The sequence below is a fragment of the Bombus vosnesenskii genome, unplaced genomic scaffold (genome assembly GCF_011952255.1).
Source record: "Bombus vosnesenskii isolate JDL3184/JDL3185 unplaced genomic scaffold, Bvos_JDL3184-5_v1.1 scf7180000013304, whole genome shotgun sequence".
Lineage (NCBI taxonomy): Eukaryota > Metazoa > Arthropoda > Insecta > Hymenoptera > Apidae > Bombus > Bombus vosnesenskii.
The window spans coordinates 2231680-2257781 of record NW_022882953.1 but is presented as its reverse complement, the minus strand read 5'-3'; the positions used below and the strand labels follow the sequence as shown (position 1 = coordinate 2257781).

The following is a 26102-nucleotide window of genomic DNA, read 5'->3' as shown; positions in this document are numbered from 1 at the left end:
GTAACGAAAAACAATTTACTTGAAATCGCGTGAAAGTTTTAAAAGATCGAAAATGTTGGATTGAAAATACGAGTGACGATTCGACTGATTTTTGATATACCCAGTAGAATAGTGTGCGGCCACATGGACGGTGTCTGGCTCACGGACGATTCAAGGATGGTTTAGGGGCTGAATGCACGAGGGGTTCGCCGTTCCACGGATGCTCACAAACTGGCCGGAACTAAATACTGGAACAAAAGGCACGCCAGCGGCAGTGCGAATTAAAAATGTCTTCGAGTGATCGCGTTCTCTCAAGCACGCTGAGTTATGGCACGCAATAAATTCGGTTCTATGATCAAAAACACATTTTTAGTAAATCTGAAAATATAATTTATGAATTATTTTAAACCCGTGTAATTTAGAAGTTTCATTTGAAAGATATTAAAATCTATAAGATATACGAATATTTTTAGAATTTTATTTTAGTTGCTTGACACTACACTATCGTATCTTATTATTATATTGTTATATCGATATTCGGGAATCAGCTTATAGCTTTATATCGTTAATAAAATCAGTGAATAAATAATTCCCAGTATTAATTTAAAAGCAAATAAAATCATCGAATCTCGTATAAAGATTTGTATCGTGTTTGAACACTCGAAGGAACTCTGAATAATTTTATTACTTTTTACGGTTTATATTCCTGTTTACATGTTGTGCAACGCAAAAGAGAGAAAAGAGAGGGAAAAGTGCGGGCTGGTTTTATACCGCGGTATACGTGCAAAAGCCTGTTCTTCCGGCCGGGTTAAAATACGGCACATGAAATATTTTTAATACTCGGCTTTACGGCGTATGAGGCTGGATTAGTGGATTGCGGAAATTCCGGAATGGTTAACGTCGATGTTTTAAGCGATTTTCAACCAAGTTCTTTTAGTTCCACTCTTAACATGCCTTGCGTGACGTTAACAGTGGGAAAAGTGAAATAATTAACTCGACAAATATTTTCATTGAAACAATAAAGTATTAATATTTTATAAGTGCAACAGAATTTCATTTTTTAATATTAAGAAAAATTATTGCTCAACCGAATAAAAGAGTTTTTATGGCTAATCAAAACATACAAAAAGATCTTATGATATCAATAAATTAGACTAAGACTTACAATTTTGTTCTTTTTAAAAAAGATAAGAAGACATTGTTTCGTTTTTTCGAAAGAAGGTAAAGAGGGATTGCTTTATTATTTTCATAGGTTTTCGATTTTATTCGTTTATCGTGGACATTTTTATTAAATTCCACCCTTCCTGTCGTACGGATGGGATCACCGAGGGTCGAGCACGACCGATCGAAGTTACGGATAGAAGGTAAATAGACTTTCTGAAAAATCGGCCAATTCGAGCTGTCCAGCTGGCCAGGAAGAGAATGTTCGGAAAGACGCGGCATTCGTTACAGTCACTCAACAGAAGGCATAAAATGCTTTCAATTTGTATCCTGATGTCGTTTAGATTTACCCAGTGATCTCTTGGCAACGAGATCATTCGCATAACTCGTTTTTCTTCCAAATGTTTGTTCCGTCTTCGGTATTTCACCACTTTTTTATATTTCATGCTGTGGAAGTTTCTACCAAATAGTAGCTTTTATCTTTGATGTATACCCCTTGACATCACCCCTTTTAATCCTGAGTGGGGTCGGTGAAATAAAAAATATTGTTTAATTAATACGTGGAGAGGAAACTTAGCAAGAGATGAATAACAATTATTGGCATTATTTTATTGGCATCAATGAAAAGAAGTAAAGAATTGAATTAAGTGATATATTTAATATATTTAAAAGTTACATTGAATAAAAGTTGAATATTTAGTAAAAACATACAATCTGTATTTAATTTAAATATATTTAATATACTTGAAAGCAAAGAACGTACAATATATAATCCAACGTCATTTCCTCCTTGGTTCTTTTGCTGTTCCTATCTTTTGTGAAACGTGCGCGTGACGCGAAGGGTTGAGTCACGTAAGGCTTAATAATACATGCTTCTATTTAATTTTAAATTTTATCTTTAAATACACGCTTCATTAGCAAGAGCATATTTTACGCTATACTAATTCAAAAGATCGGATAAATGCATAATTCAACATCTACAAATACAAATTAAAAATAATTTTGCTTAATGAAGAATTACAAAAATTACCATGAGACTCAATTCGAAAACATCGTAACGCTATTCTAAAGACGATGATGTATCAATCAGTAACTCTAATCGAGAAATAACATTAAATCAATAAACCCGATTTCGCGCGAAAAGCTTGCAACATCCCAATCAAAGCAATCGAACACGCCAAGATATAGGTTATCCGTTGCGTCTCGAGAATTCTAAAACGTCTGAAGGTTTCACATCCGAGCGGCTCAGACGCGAATCAATGTACTTTGTCCAGTTCGTTACAGTCCATAGAACGAGATCTCAAGACGCTCGTTCGAAGATAGAATCTTCTTACGTTTTTCCGTTTGAAGAGTTCCCCTAAGAGAACACGAGCTCGCTCGTGAGATGGATTTTATTTCGCGGCTTAGCGCGATCTCGTCCCCATACCTACCCTCCCTCCCTCCCCCCCTCCCCCAAAGGAGAGAAAAGAGCAAGTTTCGATTCCGAGGGTAGCTTTATCCGAACGATAGGCCATTTTTCGTCCTTCTTTTCTTTTTCCCTTCCTTTTTTCTTTGCCGATGGGCGTCGCTGTACACGGACGAATTTGCATGAGGCACGGTCACGAATGCTTGCGTGCCGCGACTGATAAGTTAAGCTTAAGCGAACGCTTTACTCACGTCTGCGTTTCTACAGACACACGATGGTGGCAGGTAACGTTCGGTGCTTTAAAACACGCGGAGGCTAACGTTGAGCCGATAAGCTGCTGGTGGATTATTCGAGTGATACGGTGGCTCGGAGTTGTTTCACTGGATTGTGCATAAATATGTCGCTGCAGTATATATGTTGTAGTTTAGAAAGCGTTCGCGAGACGTCAAGATTATCTGGTGTAGGCGTACGATTGGTAGGCAGGTTGTTGAATGTGACAAAACGTATCTAAGCGAAAGTGGATGTACCGTAGATACGTGGAGAATCGAAGGTCGATTTTGATGTGACCAGATTGTTAATTGTGTTCCTATACAGTTTACAGAACTGTTGTACGTGATTCTATATAATTATATGGTGTTTTCGTCTAATTTAACTGATTTATTCGAATCTTCTGTGGAATTGAGTTACACGATTTCTTTCACTTTCATGATTATAGGAGTTTTGGAACACGTGAATATTCGTAAAGCAAGTTAAAGATACACATATATCTAATATTAAAGTCAAACGAAAATGAGAAAAATTGATAATATAAAATTGATTGACGACATATTCAATTTTAGAACTATTCATCTGTGAAACATGAAAAATATAACTCACTATATTTTCCTCATATGATCTTCGATATAATGCAATCGGTAATTCGTCGACACGCGAACCAAAATTGTTTCTCATTAACTTCTAACGTGCACTCTAAACCTGCCATTTGTCACAGATAAGATGTATCAGGGAAAAAAGTAAGGGATATTTATTTAGGGCAAGTTTTCGGTAGCAGTACTGTAGTATACGCATTGGCACCCCCTTAACGCTATTTTTCTTCGCACTATCCCTCGTTTACTTATTCCGCCTTTTTCCCTCTTCGGGTTCAGTTTTATTTTTCCTATTTTCTCATTTGTTATTTCGTTTTCCTCCTTTATCTTGTATTCACTGTTTCTCGATCTTTCTTCTTGTACCTGCTTGTTTTCTCCTCTTTTTTTCACCACGAATCGTTGCTTGGGCACCGACACCGACACCTTCTTCTTCTTTATTTCCATTAGGGTGCTTCCAGCCATTTGTTATGATCCTACAGATTTGGGAGAGCAACGATGTGCCTTCCAAGAATAATCCCTCACTCGCTTAAATTATTCCTTCGATGGCTTTTAACTTGAACGAAGATTCGATGCTTTTAAGCTTGCCTGTGTATACGATGTTTTGATACTATAGGTAGCCTCAGGATTGAATTTTCGTTTCATTTACGTTATTTACGATATTTCAATGATTTTTGGTACAATTTTATACACACACACACACACGAAAAAAAGAAAAATATACAACACCCACAGGTATAATACTCTTTATAGTATTTAGAATATAAAACAACGCCTTATGTATATATTCATAAAAATACAAATTTGCAAAATACTACTTCTCATCTAATCGTATAACTTTACTGATAATTCATTTATATATCGATTATATTTCGTGATTGCTTTTAATGCACCATTTCCTTCCACATCGTTTTGTAAAATTCTAATCACAGCTGTGATAAAAGAATAAGGTCAAGTGACATAAATGTTACTCTTCCATTGTTTTCGTGTGCTACATTCACGACTAAGGTTTACACACGTTGAAATTTCGTGTGCTTCATAACGAACAAGTTTTACAATTTCTTCGTCCCACTTACAATAAGACAGTTGTTCCATTTTCTCGTTTGTCAAGCGGAAGGGAAGATGTTCGAGCTGTGAAGCTTTGACAGTCAAATTAAAATCAACCGGCCATCCTGACGAACTAAAATTGGTCTCTGACAGAACCTAATACGGTTTCGAGGTATCGACGTATCATCTGTGAGCCCCGCTCGATGGATTTTTATTGTTTTCTTTTGGTGTCGCTTCGTTCGTCTGCCTGGCCACCAGTCGATAACCGTACATTATTTGAGAAAAATGAGAAGGGGAACGAAATTTTAATCAGAAAACTGTCGCTAGTGAAATGAACGGCCTTCGATCTAACGCGACGAACGTTTCTTCCTGTTAGTCGCTCGTGTTTCTACTAACATGGCAGTTATGACAGACATTCATAATCTTCTTTACATAATAATTTTTGTGATTGTATAGGATTAGAAATGAATGTTTGTAGATTAACAAAGAGTGACTGAACTTTACATTGAATTCTATATGACTTAATTTAAGTTTACAGTAATTAGACGAGGAAGTATAACAAAAATATAAAAACACGCTTAACCTTTTCACAGTGTGGTAGGAGAGAGACCCGGTCAAGCCATCGAATACGGTACTGTGAACTAAAATTGTATTATGTCTAACGTAATTAGTGATTAAAATTTAATCTGTACACGCGTACAGATAAAGTTCCCAAATTTCCAACAAATTTTCTGTAAAAAATATATTTTTCAAATCATTATTTTCGTATTTTTTACAACTTTACTAATCAAATAATAATTAATTTAATGGTATTAATCTAATAAGCACTAACGTATAAATAACTGAATAATTAAGTAAATGTCTATTATTCATTGAAACTTTTCAAGAGACACTTTTCAAGTTTCTCCCACGATCTTGGTCCAAGTTCCATGATCTTAGACAGTTGAGCTTAGAAGCTTGAAACAACTGGCCGGCGCCCGTCTTTTATTGAATTCTTTCCTTTTACCGACTGGTAGTTGGAGTAGCACTCTGGCTGTATATGTAAATGTAGCTTAGGGGACTGTAATCCCATGGGAAGTCGGGCAAGGGACGGGATGGAGAGAACTGCAGTAAACGATATTTCGTCATTGGTGGGCACACCCTTATCTTCGCTGTACACGCTTCTATATCACCCTTCGATCGTGAAAATAGAATCCTAAAATCACGACGTTAATGATGTTCGGCATACAAGCTTAGAGACTTAGCGAAAAAATCCAGCTAAATTGGCCCTATCGTTCTTGAACATCGTGTAGAATCTTATTGAGCGAGCACAGTAATTGGACCTATAGAAGATATTATCCACGCGCACGAGTTTGTTAGTTTTTATTTAATATTTAATTTAAGGTATTATGGTTAATGCCATTAATAATATATTCGCTTAGAATACAAATTGATTGACTCCATTTTCCAACAATATTTTAATTTTAGTACGAGAGCGTATGATTTAGGATTCAATTAAATTTGATGGAATTGGTTAGCTCATATTAGGAAAATCTTTAATGTGAAAACACGGTTAATACATTGCGGATGGTATGCTCCGACAAACATATGCCTGAATTCCCGTGTATTTTTTAAGTGATTGAAAAGATTCAAAAGATCGCTCGGAAAGTTCGATCCGATCTACATTTCGATTCGATATACATTTATCGAATTATATAGGTGCCATTTTGTTCTACAATCCTTCACCGTCTTTCACGCAATTTGAATATTCCATCGTTGCAGAATCTCTCAGGTTTTTCGGCGAAGAACTTTTCAATATGATTTTTTATGTCGACCAGAGAGATAAAAATCGGAAGGAACTTTCCGAGCAGCATTTAACGAGTGTAATATGTTGTTAAAAATCAATAAACACATTTAAAGTAAATACTTTTAGTAACGTTTTTTAGCGTGATATGCTTGAAGACAATTTCCCCGAAGCAGAGGTACTAAGCGAAATTTATTATTTTATTAAATTCCTTAAAAATCGGAACGAACTTTCCGAGCGATCAATATTATATCTAATATATTGATATCGGTTTTCAAGTATGCGATATAAAATCAAATTCATAACATTTTGTTTATAGCATCCATTGCTTTTTTTTACTGCTTTATTTAATAGTAGTTAACATTTTTATAAGATACCGCACGAAGTATGTAAGGCGTGAATTTGTGTCTTTCGCAATGTGTTAAAATGAATTTACTGACATTCTGTGATGTCTGTGACTCTAAGATTTAGAGGAGCATGTTCATATACATATGCAGAGTGTTACAAAATAGGTGACACGATTCAGCATTCTGTACGCAAAAATAAATCGAAAATGTAACTAGTGTTGGCTTCTATACGAGACATGTATATTTTAATTGCAACAAGAAGGAAACAAAATAACAAATTAAATGTTGGAAATTGCGATTTCTTGCGAATTCGAAACAATACTTCAGCATCAGCAACTGAATATTCTACTAATATTTCTGACTACTGAATGCCATAACCACTAATCTCTAGTGAATATCATACTAATTTCTCAACTATATTACTATCACTATAAAAGAAGATTTCAGTACGTCGCACTATCTTTATTTAACCAGACACGAAAAGTAAAAATAACTTAATATCATCTACGCCAATTCCAAAGCAAGCTTGGGGAGAATTAATCTGGACCTTTCTCGGAAATAAGAGGAGAAAACGGCAATTGGTCGCTAATCCGCGAAAGCCTTCCAAGATTCGAGCATCGCCGACTCATGGAGCCCTTCGAAGGGCTGGTAAATGGTACATATAACCTTATGTATCACATATAAGACGAAGCATGTATACGATATAAATCTGTTGTATTCGAGAGTCTCCTTTCTTTGACAAGATTATCGGCGTACGCTAAAGAGGGTGGCTGTCTTTGAAAGAAAGAATGCTCGAGAAAATTCGGTGCTCTCTTGCAAATTAATGTAACCTCCTTCTCTGCCCAGGCATTCTTTTCATTCGTTTAATCTACGGGTTTTCGATTCAGGATAGACGCCGAACGTCGTCGATGAAAGAACGATAATGTAATGTAACTGTAATTAAAATTACATTGAAAAGAACACCGATATCTTTTACGTAATACTCGATGCATCCGTAGGGAATCGACACGGGCATGCTTTATGTTACAACGTGTAAAATTTAATTATCCGATATCCCAATATCCTCACAGGAAGTCCAATTTATCTCGTGTACGGAGCGCAAGTATTTGTGGCACGTTCAGGTAGGCTACCTTTGACATTCGAGAAACGATTTATAATTAAATGCCTTTGTATCGTTCCGTACGTATCGTGTATCTTGTGAAAGCAATTTTACATGACATCGGTGGAAATTTGTAATGTGGATATTTAACTTGTATCGTTGAGATACGTTTATTAATTTTCTGTAATGTTCTATGGCTCAGAAAGATATCTCAGAGAGTAGTAGAATCAATTAAAAAGTATTCTAGACGTTTCTTTATTTCACGCTTCGGTTTGGAAAATATCAAGTTTGAAATTGCAGTCGATAACCCGTTGATTGTCACAGTTCACTTGGAAGTTAGTTAACAAGCGCTTTGTGCTTGAAGAATTTTTACGTTTGATTTTTTCTCAAACGAAGTCTGAACCAAATGGACAAATTTTATTCTCTCTTTTTCTCTTCAAAAAATATTTCAAGCAAAAAATTGTCAGATTTCCGAACGCTTCAAAATGAGAAATGTTTATATTATCTTGTTTATTTTTGACGATACCAGATCTACTTAGAATCGCCATAGTTTTATCAATGATTTTTAAGGTCAGGACTAACACGAATTAATTAAGTTCTCATGAAAACTAATAAACGCTAACTAGTTAATTAAAGAAAACAAAGAACAGATTACAAAAGCTAAATTTGTATTCTCTGTAGTAATAACTGAAGTGATAAATATTATTATTAAATCGAGGTACTCGGTCATGTTGTACAGTGGTAGCAAAGTGAATGAAGTTCTTTTAAGTGCGCGAAAAAGCTTTTGCGCTGTTTATGACTCTTGGGAATAACATTGCGACCAAGTGGAAAATGTTTTTGGCGTGTTTCGACCTGACCTCGACACGTTTAGTCATCCTTTGTCGTTTATTTCACTGTTAAATATGGAAGTGAACGTGTGAAGCTTCAATAAAATTATAACACACTCCGTGTTATCAAGTTTTGTAATTAAAATTAGGAGAATTATAAAAGAATAATTTTCTTTCTTTTGTGTTCTTATAAAAGTATTTTTCTCCGAAAATAATGATGTTGTTTTAAATTAAAAACGATACGTCTGCTAATTTATTTAAACGATGCTTTTTCTCAAAAACAATACAATCTTCTATTTTTTCCAGCAAATAGTAATATCCATGTATAAGATTTCTTTTAAATTCAGGCAATATTTTAATATTTTGCTATTACGACTTCCAAGAATTACTTGACGACTGATTCCTTTGGAGATTAATTTGGAGGTTCGTGTAAAATTAATTGATAAAATTAATCGAAATGGTGAATAATTTAACAATATATCCAAACAGTTAAAGGACAGTAACGCCCCTTAAAAACCCTGATCGCCGTCACCTGTGTCTCTTTTGTGAACGAGACAATCTGGAATCCCTCAAGTGATGTTCATGGGACATCATGATCCGTGGGGTTGGTTTAATGGGTGTCCCTGTGGTGCGGTCACGTGGCCTATATATACATATATCTCTATAGCGTATATAAATGCGGTTATCTACACCATATGGGGTAACATACCATTAATAGTATAGTACATGATTCAATGACGTCACATCGAATAATTTACATACAAGCTTCAGAATCGACTTAATTGCAAACGGGGCAAGAAACTGTTGTTTTGTCTAAGGAAACGTGTTGAGTTTAATATGGTGACCATTAAAGTTGAAACTGGTTGAACTTTGTTTCTGAATATGTTTGTTCATATTCCGATACCGTGTGGTTTTCTGAATTGGTTTTACAATTACACGAATCTCCAAATAAATCTCCAAAGGAATCAGTCGTCAAATAATTCTTGGAAGTTGCAATAGCAAAATATTGCCTGAATTTAAAAGAAACCTTATACATAGATATTGCTATTCTCTGGAGAAGATATTTGTATATTTTTGAGAAATTTAAATATGAAAGGGTACGCAGAATACGTATATTCCGCAAGAATATGAAAAATATTCAATGTAATATTTAAAGAATGAAACAAATCTGTACTTATTTGCACAAACGTTCACAGCTTAGCTACAGTAATGAAACTAGCAATAACTCATCAAGTAGGATCTACCTCGAATATTATACTCGACCTTACTTTAAAAACCCTTGATTACGCTACACATGTCTATAATATACAGAACGTGTTTAGAATATCTAAATCTAAATACTAATACGCAAATGCAAAGCTAGTTTATCAGAAACATGCATCAAACAGCCAAAGCCACACTCATTCATAATCATTTTACGAAACCAAGGGTGACATCAAAAGGCAGGAAAAAACGGTATAAAGCAAGAGAGGAAGAAACAGAAAGCAGAAAGGGAAGAGAGAAGAGCGTGCAGTAGTTGTCCCTGTGGGATGGTCACGTGGCCTATATACCATGAGAAAGCAGTAGGGACTCGTTATACGGCAATGGGTAGCACATGACGGTGTCCCATAAATACTCGGCCGGACGCCGGAATTTCCATTATATCGCGTTCCCGTACGTAGTCTCCATAAACAATATCATCGAAGTCCGCGCCGAAATGGCGTTCCCCATTAGGTGTTTGGCCTGCAATATTTATTACAGACACGGTCATTGTGATACGCGGGATTTATAGCCGGGTTTTGTGCTGAAAATCTGCAGGTCGCTTTGAAATGGCATCAAAGAAGGACAGAGAGAAGCGGAATAGAAGTGAAGAGGGACTGAGGTAGAGAGGGAAAGTTGGAAAATAGTTGAACAATTCGAGCTGTTCGCGGGGTGTAGCATTAAACATAGCGAAATACTCGATCTTCGAGTTTACTAGCGCATTCCAAGCACTCGATATTTTACACCGTGTTTCCGTGCCCATTTTCGTAGCTACAGCGAACGGTAGTTCCAGCGATAGTTCTAATCATGTTCAATTAACGGACTGACCAAAATGCACGTAACACGGCGGTATATTTCAAAGTTACCGTGCAAATACGTAGATCTATCGTTCGTGTAAATTGCACGATGTTATTTGTCTATTCTCTTCCGTTTACGGGTTCGACAAACTTTGTTAACTATTTTAGAGTGAATTTTTGATGATTAATAGGTTTTTTCTTTTTATGGAATGTTTGTAAATTGAAGGAACACCCTTAAAATATTTGTTTAAAGCAGCAGGGGAAACGAGTGATTCGTTACAGAATGTATAAGAAATATGAGAAAATGTAAACATAAATGAGGTTAATATGAATAATTTAAATAATAATTTCTTCCAACAGAAGATTATTTACCGTCGATTTATATATTGTTATTGAACACTAATGATGTTACTGTTCGAATAAGAAAGTCATAGATTACAGTTTGTACATAGTAGGGAAATACAACATAATTTTTAAACATCACCTCTAAAATTCTGCATGAATTTGTTAATAATAAAAAATTCGGAATATTATTTTCCTCTAATTAAAAATTTTTTTTATTTAATCTGTTTATATTCTAGAATTTATATGACGTGCGCTATATCATTATTCGATTACGAAATATTCAACGCAGTATCTTATTTCCCCACGGAATACATCGTTTATGACAGTTTTATTGGTGATTCGCGTCATGGCTGAAACTCCAGCCGCAATGGTATAGCCAAGTATTTCAAGATACCATTCCGACCGCAGGTGTTGATGCTCTTGGCTCAGTTGGTTGTTACCCGAATATTTCATGAGCTCAACGAGTAAATTCTGCGTCACCCTTCTTGAATCATTCATTCTCCGGGAGTGCTGTCTGTAAATTTATATCGCACAATTACAAATCTAAAATTATTATTCTTAATTGTATTAGTTGCTATTCTATATGATTTGATTCTTATAAACAAGTATCTCGTACATAAAAATTATACAGAATTATTCTATTATTTGCGCTATTGGTTTACGCACGATCGAATATCTTTTGTTAATTTTGGTTGACCTTGGATGTCATTACAATTGACTTCTTAATGCTATCAACGCGAAAAAAGTTCAATCTCTTCCACGAAATATCAGTCGATTAGTAAGAAAATTAAATTATCAACGCACTAAGTATGTTGAGACGCAGTGTTGCGTGCAAATTTACGGTTTGTTTAACAGTCTCCGTGATCTACCATCCGAATTCTGCCTTGATTAATGTATGCTCCCATTTTGGACCTGAGCTCCTTCAAGATCGGCAAAGGCAAGCTTCTCTCCCGGGACCAAATCATGACAAACTTGTATCCCTGGTGATGCGTCGACTCGTAACAGACCAGCATCCCAAGAACCGTATCGTACGATACGAAGGCTATTACGTGACGAAAAGGCCCTGGGAATAGAAAATTTTGAAAATTTTTAACAAATTTAACGCCAGCCTGATTATCGAACCATAAACAGAAAGTTATTTGCTTTATTCTCCGAGACGAAAACGAAAAAAAAAAAAGAATATAAAGGATCAAACAGGTTAGTGTTATGGGTTATGAAGCTATTAACAGATCGAACTCCTACCAACTCGTTTAGTGACGACATTCCGATAACACGCCATTGAAAATATTAGTTTTATCGATTCACGTGTCAAGGTTCGCAGAGGTCTAGGCTGTCTTTATGGAAAATATTTTCTTTAAAGTTTATCCCACTCGCTTGCTCGAGTATAGAACACTTTGAGTAAGCTCGCGAAAGATCAAGGTACGGTTATTTTAAACTTCAGGGTTCTTTAACATTTTAAAGTCGGAGAATTTAGAATCAATTTATTTGCTTTTCATCAAAGAGGAAGCTTATCATTAGAATTATAAAAAGTTGGAGAATTCAAGATCGATTATTTTATCTTTCATCGGATAATGCTTAACATTAGAATTGTCACGACTGATTAGCATGAAAAGTTATAGAAATTTTACGAATATTTTATAATTTTTCATTGAAATTTTATAAGATCATAATGGTGTATTTTGAGGATTGGAAGGATTTTATTTTTTTCTTTCATCAAATACTTTTTCATTTCCATTCTATTCGTACAAATTTTATACTGAGTAATTCTAGTACTAAATAAAATATTTACCTAATCTCTTTTTCGATCCCTGAAGCTGCCAGGTTGCAACGATATCATTCCCATTGACATTTCCATCGATGTTAAAAACGGTAGGAATATCGTTCTTGTAACTGAGCGCAGTGAATTTCACCGTAAACGTGTTGGGCGACGTCTGCCTGACCAGGAATCGTCCGCATCTACTTAGGCTTACATTTACCGGCGTGCCAGCAGCGAAATACCATTCTCCTGCAAACTAGCATAGAAATTCCACATCTTTTCTCTCTCAGCCTATAATTTCTTGACAATTCGTTTATCAACAATTATCGTTTGGCTGTGTTTCTATTTTTTTTTTACAGAAACGTTTTATTTTATTTTGGATCCATTTGCCACGCGACAGTGCGCGTTAATTCGAATTAGATTCATGCGTATGCAATATGCATACAGGTCTGAAAATTAATGCGTACGATTATGCGTAATGATCCAATATTGACAAATATCGGCTGCAGTGAGTGCAAGCTCACGATCCGTTGAATTAACGTTTCCGAATTTACGGGTGTCGACATAGATGTGTCATGTTCATGATTATCATACGAAACGTAACTCGGTATCATTTGTCAAGTTCCAAATGAACGGGTCTTATGCATACGATTATGCGAACACGAGTCTGTTTCGTTTATATGTACGTTCGCAAACATGTTACTTAAAATAATCGAAGGATCGTGTAATCATACAATGCGATCGATATTGCAGAAACCACTAAGTTTGTGGTTTTGATATTTACCGCGTAGATGTTTAATAATTAGCAGTTTGTGATATGTTGGTACAGGTTTCCTTTACTTGCGTTAAATGGAGATTTCTAGAGCCTGTGAACATATAGTGAAAATAATAGCCAGATCTTGATGAGAATAAAATATAAAATCTTGATAAATCTCGTATGATTGCAATATTAGATATTGTTTTATTTATGCAAACTACAAATCTGCTTGCGATTTTTATTTTCAATTGTAACAATAAAAGGAATAAAACGTGAATTTTTTGTCTTGCAGTAATTAGCATCAAAGAATTGTTAATGCTTTATCAATTTTGTAATTTCATTGTACAAGGTATCCTTAAATTAGTGATGGAACATGAACGAAGGTAAACCTACATGGAAAAGTAAGTTGAAAATGGAGGGTGATATTTTTTCATATACAGCAATGAGATACAAGTTTCAGATATAAGCTTTATTTTCAAATAAATCGATATTGAAAATCGACAAACACGTATACTTTTACATGTTAGTACAAGGTGTCTGCATTATTATTTCAGATGATAACATTAAACTTTTAACATTACATATTAAAGAATGAATAACGAAGTAGATGTAAATTCTATCTTATCATTAGTAAAATTAGATAAATGCAACAAAAATGACTCTAATTGTAAAAAAGTACAATCAACACAACGAACTGTTAACATCAATTTGTCTGAAAATAAAGCTTCGCACAAAAACGTCTTCTTCCACACTTCCAACCTATTTTTCCACATTGTACCTTCTTTTTTAGTTATACGATATATCAATTCTAAAACACTCTGGCTTCTGTATCACACTGTTCACTTCAACGTCTCATCACCATATTATTTTCTACTTAAATCAACATCGAATCGATGCAAACATAGCACTACCTGACTCAAGTCCAGCGGCTGTCCAATATCCGGGGAACAGGACGCACAATAGGATATCAAACACATCGTGCAAATCAGCATCGGAAGTATATCACGGGCGTGGAACATTTTCAATTCGGCTCGAAGGGATTCACACGCGGTTGTGTCTCCACGCGAACTGTTTCGAGTATATTGAAACCGTAAACGTGGATTCTGACGGGATTTCAGTTCGTTATCTACAACGTATTGCTCATGGGGGGTTTGTCGACGTCGAACGCATACAAACATATATCGGCGTGCAGTCTGTAAACGCGTGCTCGTGCTTAAATACCCGTGACCGAACTGTTTACCGACCCTCCTATTTATGTACACGTGTCTCTGCAAAGCAGATTTGTCTTCTCTCTGTTTCGGCCGCGCGACTTCTTGAGAATTGCGGCGCGAAATCGAGCTGTTTGCACTGATGGAATTTAATTCACTGCTGGAAACTGGGCGTTGGGGAATCGGCGAATGCAATTGAAATGGCGAGTGTGTGTGCGTATAGGTACAGGAAGTATAAATGGAGATGATGGACGATTCTGAGCGTGGTACGTTTGTTGTTTGCATAGGATGATGATGTGATGGGATATATGGAATATGATCGAATATATTAATATTTTATTTAGTGATGGTTTATAAAAATACATTTTAATCGAAAATATAAATTGGAAACAAATTGTTATTTATTTCTGCTGATAGTACTATGTATTTGAAACTTTATGACTCTGGAGCGGGCTGTGTGCATTATCATTGAATAATTCCTATTTTATCTGGTAACGTTATTATGGAAAGATCATTTGGGTCCAACAAATAAATTGTAAAAGAATTATTATTTTTGTCGATGATAATAATTATTGGAAATTTCGATCATACTTACAGTAAACATATGTTTTGTACAGTAAAAAAGTCTCGTTATAATTATAGATTAATGACTTCCACTTCAACACAACTTGACAAGACAGTTAAATTTCATTCAAGCGTGGAATTTTATCAGATAAATTGGAAGGTCAGTTATCGTAATTCCAGTGACAGATTAGTTGGATAAAAGCAATAACTTTCGCAAGAAATCGATATTCATAATTCAAGCATTCAAACTCGTTAAGTTAAGTCTTTAATCTCTGTTTGTGAGATGATTCTGCAAGATCTTCAGTCTCATTGTATACAGAGAAATGCAGAAACCACATTTATTTCCGCTCGAGTAACTGTTTACAGTTTCTACGAAAGTCATAACTGCGTCCGTTTACCAACGATAATGCGGATTTATGAGGGGTACGCGATAAACCCCAACCATCCACTATGAACGTTGGGTTATCGGCAATCCGGTCTCGATAAGTGTTTATCTAACTCGGCAGAAGACCATAAGCAGATATAAATGTGGCTAAGATTAATAGTCGATACTATTGTGGTATTTCTGACAATGATAGTGAAGGGATTAATTCATTTAACGATATTCCCACGCTTTTACCATTTGACTCGTGTAATTGTTAGAAATATTAATTATTTTTAATTATTAATGTTGAATACTTTCATATCGTGCATAGGCAGTTAAAATGATTGTTGATATTTGGTTATAACATTAATCGTCTTGTACAATCTCTGAATCATTGAATCCACGGTTCAATGATTGAATCACAAGAATTTCTATTTTTCCAGCGATTTTAAAAATTATAAATGAAATCAGTTATTTAAAAATAAATGATTAAAGTCGTGAAAACAATATTTCGAGAATTAAATCGCGAAACTGTCAAATTTCTGAATAAACAATTACTTGAGATTCTCACTGGAATGCTCGTCAAATCTTCAGATACTGGTAAACTTAATCTCAGCGTTCATGGAATCCCCGTGTCGTCGAAGTTTATTGAATCGTTCTGTCTTTTGTTTCCGGCACGCGATCTTTCTTCGAGGGGCTGTTCGAGCGGACAGCGTTACGGTCCAGTTTAATTTATTTGCCGTCATTATTACGTCGTGATTAAACCGGCCGTCTCGATTGTCCGGGGGGATTCCTCTCTACGGGGGTCTAACTTTCGGTTTAATTAAAAAAACGTGATCACCGTTTTCAGAAGTCCCCTGGTTATTCCCTTAGCCGCATGCTCTTTGTACCTCACAGGAATCCCTTTCGTGGCTTCCCGGATATTTCCAGCAATCAACTGAAAACGTTTTCCTATTCTCGCCAATTTGTTTTCATTCGTCGAACGGTCTTAAATTAAGGGAAACCGAAATGTTTGCTGAACGAGCGACTGCGCTCGTAAAATGAGAGCTTTATGGGCGCGGCGAGTTTATCGGTATTTGTACATGTATATAATACGTTTCTTTGGCAGAATCTAAATGAAATTGGCTACTGTTATCGGGTATCGTATTATACGAATGTTGTGTACTGTGAAATTCCAGCTAATTTTATATTTGAAGGCAGTTCGATTCTAAGATGATTTTTGATAACATCAAACTTTAGATTTCGAATTTCAAACTTAACATTTTTGGGATTTTAAATTTTCAAGTTGGAAATATTGAATCTAAATTTCTATCAGCGTTTTCTGTAGCTTTGTATACTTTTATTACAGTTTTCATTTATTTACATTTTATTACAAATTACGTAGCTATCTTAGCTACAGAAAGAAAGGAATATAACTATAAATGTAGTCAGTGTACCATTGTGCCTTCTCGTGAATCGAAACGGAACAATGTGTTCACGTTGGAACATCAACTTTGGTCTAGTCAAGCATTGCCTGATAGCGAGTTGGTTTATCAAACGTCGTGGTACTCAAACGTCTCTTCTCAAATATACACACGCCAGAAATGCGATACACGTGCTGAAACGAGAGAAGATTCGTTCTCCGCTAGGAAGATATATTTTCACAGCGAAGTCGTCGAGGTTTCTAACAAGGTGACCGCAATCTAGCCAGTACAGCACCCAATTAGCGATGACCCGAACCGGCTCAATTCCAGTGGCCCTTAAAACTATGAAATTAGTTCTCTCGGACTGAGCACGGCCTTTCCCTTGGAATCACCCTTTTCCATCCCTCCCCTCCTTTCTCTTCTCCTTCCTTTCCCTCTCTTTACGTTTTCTCACGAAAGCGTCACGGAAGCTAGAACAAAGATGTTGATGACGCTCAACAGAGTAACTCGTTGTTGTGGAGACAAGGCAATTGTAAGAATTGAAACAACAGTGAGTGTGAGAATGATGAAATTTGATGAATGTCGTGCATTACTTAGAAGTGAGAGTTCTCTACGCTTTTGCGAATAATTAGAGAAGCACAATTGAATAAGGTTATAAGAAGATGGAAAATGTACTTGGGAAATTAGATACAGAATGAGCTTCTCGTTTTTAACAAAGTTTTCCATTCTCAGTAAATAAAGAAATAAATAACTTGCAGAAAATTAAATTTATTAAATTCCATGAGTCTTCTTTATCTTTAATCTTTTAAATTGAAATTAAAAAAAAAAGAAGGTAATTTCTAACGCAGCATTTCTTTCATCACACAGCTACTAACGAGATAAATAAAATAGCTACATGGAAACTACTACGTACAATTGCAAAACCATTTCCACCCCGTTGGCCGGGGTATAAAGGAATTCCACGATGAAAAGAGTCGTTGTTAGGATGAACATCTCTGAGCGTTGTCGGTGGGTTGTTTGAAGTGCAGAACTTTTACGAATACCTCGCGTGGTCGTGGAAATTTTACGGTACAATGAAATCGTGGAAAGACGAAGGGAAACGTTGGGAGAGATTACGGACGAGACAAATCAGAGAGAAGAAGAAGATGTAAACGGTGATTAATGTGACAGACTGTCCTGAATAATTGCTTAATTAAATTCATGTATCATGCGGTATTACAGGACGCGCGTTACGATTCAGCCCTTTGTAACGACCCTTTTGATGCGAATTTCCTATCTCGACGGTATCTCGTGCCTCCCTTCGAACCAGTTATTATGGTCCGAATTCTGGCTTATTGATATTGATCAGGAATGCAAGAGCATATCGATTAATTTTTTGATACGATCAAATTAGGAGAAGATAGATGATATTACATGTATTATAAGAATAAATAGAGTTTTATAAAAAGAAAAAAGCTAAGTTATGGCAAATCTAAGAGACAATTGAAATTTTCGAAATATTTATGGGAAACGTGTTTAATCCTAGCGTCAAATAGAAAGAGAATTTTATTTAAATGAGACTAATCGACATTATTTTAAATTTTCAAATGACCTCTCTCTGTGAGAAAAAAATACCACCACTTATAATACTTTTCGTATACATGTTTGATTACTTTGGTATAATCATCGGAACGTTCATAATTCATATGGAATCTGAATCACGCCAACGCATAAACAGAACGCATAGGTTACAAGATAGTCACACTTAACACGACGGTGGTTTCGGTCGACAAACTGGCGATATTGAGATCCAGGCACATCGTCTTCCTCAACCGTAATACCCTCGAAGCATTTGAATCAATTACTGCCTCGGGGTTCTTAGGCGCCCCTATCCCGCATTACAAACGGGTAGTCCGGCGCAAACTGAATTAATTAAGTGTCCGTAGGTACGAAACGAAGCCGACATTGACCCGTACACCGTCTACGGGATATTCGCGGACCCGTTACGATCCGTTTTGCGACGGTTCTCGCGCTTAGAGAACCCGAGCAACCCTAGCCAGTATCCGCGAAAATCGGTTGATCGGACCGCTTAATTGTTACCGTCGACCCTGTGTCGCGGCTTTCGAATCGCCGGCTCGATAACGTCGTTATCGCCCAGCACGCGATTATCCTTGCCACGGCGCCGCAAACCCGCAGGACATACCCGTAGGGACGCGAATCCAGGGGTAGAGTTTGATCGCTACGTATCTACTAGATCCTCATACCCTGACTTTTCGATACCAACGAGTTAGATGGAGCAGTTGACTAAAAGGAGACCTAGGCGTTCTTGCAGACTTAATTCCTTACATTTTGTTATACTTAACCGGTCAAAAATGTACAATCTTTACAAATTATTAAAAATAACTGATAGCTGTGTAGCGGCACGTGAGCTACAGGACAATTTGAATCATGTTGTTTTGCCTCGGAGTATCAATATCGTTAGGAAACACGTAATGTAATAATAAATAAACACCGGACAAAACAATGTCGCCGTTACGTGCAATTGTCGAACGAAGACAAATTTGGATTTTCTAACTCTCGCCCAACCAGTATAAATAAACGGACGCAACCGAAAAGAGTACAGTTATCTAACAGTCATCGATCAGTATCTACGAGTATCTATCGAGCATTTATTGAGTATTTATCAGCGATCTTATTTTGCGACTTATATACTGTAGGAGCGTCTCAGCGAATATTGTCTGTATAATAATTTATTTGATTATTTTAAATATATTCGACGGTTTCAACAACGAGCAATAACGTCTAATAAATCTCAACATCCTCTACACAAGTCCTTTACAGCTGTATGCAATATAAAATTATAAAATTGTCAAAGCTTTATGCAATCGAAGTTTATAACCCAGAACTTGCCAATTAACTGATGTAATTACTTGGTAAATTATTATGTGAGAGGGTCTTAATCTTGGGCAGTTAATTTCCGGAGGGTTCGTTGAAGAATTTGAAATTTTGACGAGAATTTTCTGGAAGTCGGGACAAGCAAAGAGTTTGTTTGATAGGAAATTGGAGTTATGTGAAGAGGTTGGGTGAAGGACGATGTAGGTTGAAAAATGTTTGAAAGCGTGAAAGTTGAGAAGTCGCTGATTTGATTACGAATGGAAAATATTCGAGTAAGAGTTCCAATGATAGGTAAATTGACTTTCTTTTTTTTCATTGCTCTATCTCTTTTAACGTGCCTCTTATATACGTGTCTTCTTCTCTTTTCGTATTTTCTTCTGAAAGCTTTTAAATGGTCATGCCCTTTTTGCTATACCTTTATACATGTTGTTTGTAACTCTGTTTCGATCAAGTTTCCGCTGTTACTTCTTCCTTATCTTCTGTCTTAAATTCTTCTTTATTGCACCTGAAGTTCGTATTTTCATCCACTTATCTCCTATCCTTTCTAATTCCTTACAAATAAAATAAAAATTGAAGTAAACTGAAAAAATATACAGACAAAATTTGTTTATTATTTCTTAAGCTCTCCTTATCCATTATCCTCTGATATCCAATAAAGTATTTTCCTATTAATACAATCGCTGTTTCTACACATTTTTTTCTATTTTCCATTTTTCATTCGCTTCCACATATTTAAATCAAATCCCCCATAGAGATTTACATTTGTAAACAATAATATGTTGCAAAGGCTAGCTTCAAACACACGGTCGTACACACTTAAACATACCTTTTACTGTCCTTTTGCCTCATACTAAGATACTTCTCATAACATGACTTTTCAATAAACACGGAGCCAACAGACGGGAAGAAAGCGTTCTCAAACAGAAAGGTCAAACGCAAAAGCAATATCATGAGAGTTGAATATTCGACGATACACAAAGCGACATACCTATACATGTATACATATCCAACTGAATTGTCGTATTCTGTATGCACGAAACAAACAGCGAGCGTTTGCGGAGACTACCATTTTCAGTTTTCCTTATCTCTGACGTCACGTCATGGTAGAACGATTAAACTTTTCCCCAGGTTCGACTACCACGTTACTTCCTTCTAGCGTGGACAATAGCTTCGTCGCGAGGGGAACTCTCGACAATGCGCTATTTACATTTTCAACTGGAACTTTCTGGTGATCAGATTCTGTCGTTTCTTCGTCGCGAACATCCAAGTCGATGGCTGAACTCGTCGAGAATCTCGAACTAATGAACCTGCAAGGCAACCGATATTGGCACGCCACGCGTAACAAATAGCCCTGTCGGATAAATAAATTTAGCGAGATGAATGTTGGATCCTGGCCAGGCTGCTTTGTAAAGTTCGAAGTCATCGCGCTTCGCAAGCTCCCTCGTAATGATTTATTTTGCTGGCCGGTTGTGTATTTTATCTTGCTTGACAGTGGTTAGAGGAGGGCGAGCTGGTGGTATTATGCAAACATTTTTATTCTCCCAAATAGGGGAAACGGGATAATCTATTTTTCATCGGTTGATTTTCGGGCCAGGTTATTAATTTCTTTCAGCTTCTCTTAAACTTCTTATTTAAAATTTCATCTAAATATTAATTTCTTTTAATTTCACTTGAATTTCATGCTTATGGTGTTTTTAGAGTTAAGAGAAGAATTTCGAATTCTTCCTTAGTGTATGATGTTTTATTCTTAGGATTTTTACAAATATGATGTGTGTAAAGTGTACTCGATTTCTTCGTAAAGGTGTAGCTTTATGTACGTTGTATCTTTTGGATCTTATATTTCATCTTAAACGAGAATAATATTGCCTTTACATATGTATGTGGAACGTGCACGTGCACTTTTTTCTTCCACTTCTTGTATTATCATTCTTGCGCATTACCATTGCTATCGTCATAAATCATATCCCGGTATAAAAGTAACTGCATTAAATCATATTTCTTTCGAGGTACCTCATTTTTGCAAGTACTTTCTTTTTATATCCTTTCTGCAGCATATATGTAAATCTTCTTCGTCTATGTTTTCCATTAGTCATTTATTGTTTAATTACATAAAATTAACATTTTAAAGCACAAAGGTAGAGGTTTAAGAAATAATTAGAAATAACAGTAGATTCCTATAATTTATAAGACATCACAATAATATTAAAGTCATTAAAAGTTCCATAAGAAAATCACACTTCGAAACCTAGTCGGAACTCGTTCTCACATAAAATCTTCCCCCATTATTAAAATTTCGCTTTCACGCGTATCTGTCTGTCGCTTGAAGCAATGGTAACCTGTCCCGTGTAAACAGTTCAGCCACCCATTTCCCATATTCATTAGAACATCGTTTCGTCGTTACGATCTCTATGAATCCGACGATTTACGCGCAATTTACGTACTCCAATTATTATCCGGTGAAGGTTAGTACCCTCTCGTTCGAGGTAGCGTCTATCCACCGCCATAAAACTCACGGCACAGGGTATTCTGCGCCCCTTTACGAAAACAGGCTGCCGTACTAGCATAAGAGGAAGGTGCCTTTCATCGAAATCGGCTTTGCACGGTTTAATCTGCGAGCAGCCTCGTTCGCTAGCTCCCGTAATAATTCAGTGAAAAATTCATTGGCAACGAGTCTTATGATATGGTCGCCTTTATGCTTGGACATGATCAACGTCAAGGATTGAAAGACTGTCTGAATATCGTATGAAATAATCAACGATAAGTACTGTTATTCATAAGCATTACAGTTCCTCTTACGTTACTTCTTGTAATTTCGAGTAATTTCTCTTGAACTAGCGTATTTTTGGTATCGATTATCCCAAGAAAAATATTCGCACTAGAACTTAATTCTTTCGATCGAATGGAACGACAGTTTCGATTTAGTATTAGTTACATTGAACTAAATACAGGAAGATTGGAAATGTGATTTGCGACCTTTGTACATCCGTAGCTGCCCAAATTTTCATGTGGCATCATTCATCTCAAATCTTCACATGCATTTGCAAGTCTTCCTTCATTCATTAGCCATATACCCTATCATCGACATTATCTCGATCTTCAGTTACATACTATTCCTAACTAAATCACTCAGGTCACACGCCCTGCAGGTACATAACACAGAAATGCATATGCGTATCTAAGTTCTATCCAACATCTATCCAACCCGTATTCAACGCAACATTCATCCATGAAAGCTGAATTATTGCAGCATATGCAGTCTGCGTGGAGATTAAACCACGCGGGTAGGTGGATTCTGCGGGTAGATAAGCGTCGAAGGGGCTCGTAATCGAATGGAAACAACGCGTATACACGCAGAAGGAAGGACCAGGAGCTGGTCACCTAGGGTTCCCGTTAAAGAGGGAACCGTCGAAAACCGATGGCAGTGCGGTTGGCCGCAGTGCCCGTGTTAGGCAGTTCATGTTGCGGTAGCGTTTCGAAAAGTTGCAGGGCTGGGAGGGTACGCGCGTATCGTCGTTAGCCTGATCCGTGTCGCTGCGGATTTGTACGTCAAAATTCGTTCGTGCCGCGTGGCACGTCTCGTTAATTATGCACGTATGCGAGCGTGATACGCGCCGATCCTGGAAAAGCCCCGGTAACAAGCTTGATGCCAAGCGTGGCTGAAGCAAGTGAAGTCTGGGGACGTGGAAATCAATGCCCGACGCATCCACGTCCATTTTGATGAGATTCCGTTTCATCAGGGAGACTCGTATGCGCACCGTTCTCTCGCTCTTCTCTTCTCATCTCGCTTGGTTGTTATAACGCGATCTCTGAATCCGCGACGTGCGTGTATGGAAGTTAACGAGTCAAAAGAGGACGAGTTTGGCGGGTCCATTAGCATCAACGTACACGTTGATTAATTTTGAGAAACGGGGGATGGAGGTCGATTTGGTAGATTCTGTCGATGCGTGGTGAAGAATTAAGCGAATGTAGGTTTATGGTCGAAGAGGCAAATATATTTTGCATTATAATTTGATTGGTTATGGTTTAGTGGATTCGTGGTTGGCTACTGTGAGTGTTTGTTCAGTTTCCTGTGGCGGGATGGTGACTGTACCGGTGTTTTCCATGAACATGTAATCGTGGGATTATCGATTGGATGATCGTTTAAATATGAGGAAATTGGAAATAAAAACGGAGGAATTAAAGAAGATACACGTGTAATGATCGATATAAAGTTAGCAAGTACATTGTAAACAAAATGTTATAGGATTCGAATGTGAAGTTGATAAACAATTAAGAGCATCTACCAATTCCTAATATCGTGGGCACGCGTATTTCTTTTTTATAATTAATATAAATTTAATAGGTCATGAGATTTGGCGTTAATTCCTAATTTTTTAACAACAATTTTGCAGTGTAAAAGTAAATAAACGGTGAGAATGATATTTATGGTTTTAAATTGAAATGAAATGCGACGAAAGCGAGAAAGATCTTTCCATGGGGGAGACGGTGACGCGTCACCTGCAGCTGCTTCGAACATTTTCTCTATCCGGAGCTTTAAAAATACCACTCGTTTGCACGTAATCCTTATGAAAGCCCCGTAATTTCGTAGCCTCGAACTTCACGTTGGCCGCGACCATTCGTCATACTTACCGATCCCAAATTGGTCCTGTACAGCAGACTGGATAGAAAATATCACCGTAATCCCTACGGATTTGTGAACATTTTTTGGTCCTGTGCGTGCGAGCTTCAGAAATAATGTCTCCATTTATTTGTCATAATCGATCTATTTCGTTATGCAATGGTACATGTATGTACACAGTATTACAAGTGATATTACACTATGTTCGACTTTATGTATTTTTAAAATTACTGTTTTATTAAGTTTCATGATAAAATACGTAGAAACAAAGAATATTTTGTCAGCATAATCTTATCACGTTAATTTAGTATTGTTTAAATATTTATCACAAGTATTAAATACGATATTAAATATAAAGGATGTTTAAATTATTTGTTTGATTAATTTCTCAGAATTCCCTCGCAAGAAGGTACCCTCATTTTCCCCCCTTTGTGGCCTGATCTTCTAAGAACGCTGTTCCTTAATCTCTAGGATAACACAACGCGGGTTTGCGTGCTATCTCTGATCTCTCTCGCGCATTTCCCCAACGATCTACCCTATGACTTACGATAACTCCGTGACTTCACGTTACGAATTATCGTTAGATATTTGAATCGCTTAATTATGAGAAACAAAGTTAATTTAATTTTTAATTGCCTTTGATATTTATCCTCTCGTTATTAATTGTTATCGCTTCCGATAGTCAGCCCTATTCTTTTGAAAGGGTTGAAAACACATCGTTATTAACATACAGGATATAGTAGTCTTCCATTTATAGCAACTTATTTGAAAATAACAGAAATTCAGTGATTCTTTCCACTACTTCTGATTTATATAATAGAAATTCACGTTTAAGTCACGATTACGAGAATAAACAAGGGTTTGTTGAATCAGATGCTGAAATTTCGTTAAAAATAGACACACGTCTTCTGTATATAAAATATTTGTCAAAAATCCTCTTAAATTCCATAGCATCTCATACGAATCATAAATTACTTCAACTTGCCATTTTTTCAAAGAAAACACGCGCGTTACGTAATCGCGCTAAAATGCAACTCGAGCGACGAAAGCCGCGAAGCTCGAATGCCTGGAGGTGGATTTTATTCTCTCGATTGAATTCTAGAGCGCTTGGTGTTAGTTGCCAGCTCTCGCCTAGTCTCGAGTCATGGAATCGATGTGGACAGGAAAGTATCGGTGAGACGTATCGAAAATTGAATCGTGCTGCTTTCGAACTCCCCTCGATGCACGTATTGCGAGTGGCAGCGCATGTCGAATGATTTTTCGGTAAATCCAATGTGGAACTCTGGACGTGTCATTCTGGTAATTAGATCGTATCGACGTAAATACACGCGTGTTTCTACGGCAAGCAAATCGTCCAGGCTCTTTAACCACCCTCTTCCGTTGCCACGTAGCGAGAGCCGCAACGTTGGCGAATTAATTAACGAGCCAGCCGCATTAATGATGTAACGTCAGGATTTACGGTACATCCGGCATCGAGGGGATCGATTTCCCTCTTTCCCGACTCTTTCTATCATCTCTCTCTTCTCCACGTCTTCTCATCTGGTTGCAGGATGAGAACGTGGAAGAACTCGGTTCGAAATTGCGATGCATTGTTCGCGTCCGCGGTTCCATTTCGCTATCAATCGCGGGCTAAACGGGTACAATGACGGTAATGGCGTCGAATAAG

The 26102-nt window shown here is 36.8% G+C and overlaps 2 protein-coding genes and 1 long non-coding RNA gene across 3 annotated transcripts in view; 1 reads left to right on the top strand and 2 right to left on the bottom strand.

Annotated features, from left to right (window-relative positions):
• Window positions 1-26102, top strand: part of LOC117234317 — a 246624-nt gene that overhangs the window by 142416 nt on the left and 78106 nt on the right. The gene's annotated exons all lie outside the window — the stretch shown is intronic.
• LOC117234323 lies at window positions 11092-14840 on the bottom strand. The gene is made up of 4 exons (XM_033495421.1): window positions 14317-14840; window positions 12682-12904; window positions 11697-11955; window positions 11092-11406 (listed from the first exon to the last, which is right to left on the bottom strand). The coding sequence occupies exons 1-3, from the start codon at window positions 14581-14583 to the stop codon at window positions 11741-11743; spliced, it is 705 nt and encodes a 234-aa protein (XP_033351312.1). The 5' UTR covers window positions 14584-14840; the 3' UTR covers window positions 11092-11406; window positions 11697-11740.
• LOC117234325 lies at window positions 16715-21140 on the bottom strand. Its single transcript, XR_004493498.1, has 3 exons — window positions 20645-21140; window positions 20234-20369; window positions 16715-17414 (listed from the first exon to the last, which is right to left on the bottom strand). It is a non-coding gene; the product is annotated as an uncharacterized LOC117234325 (long non-coding RNA).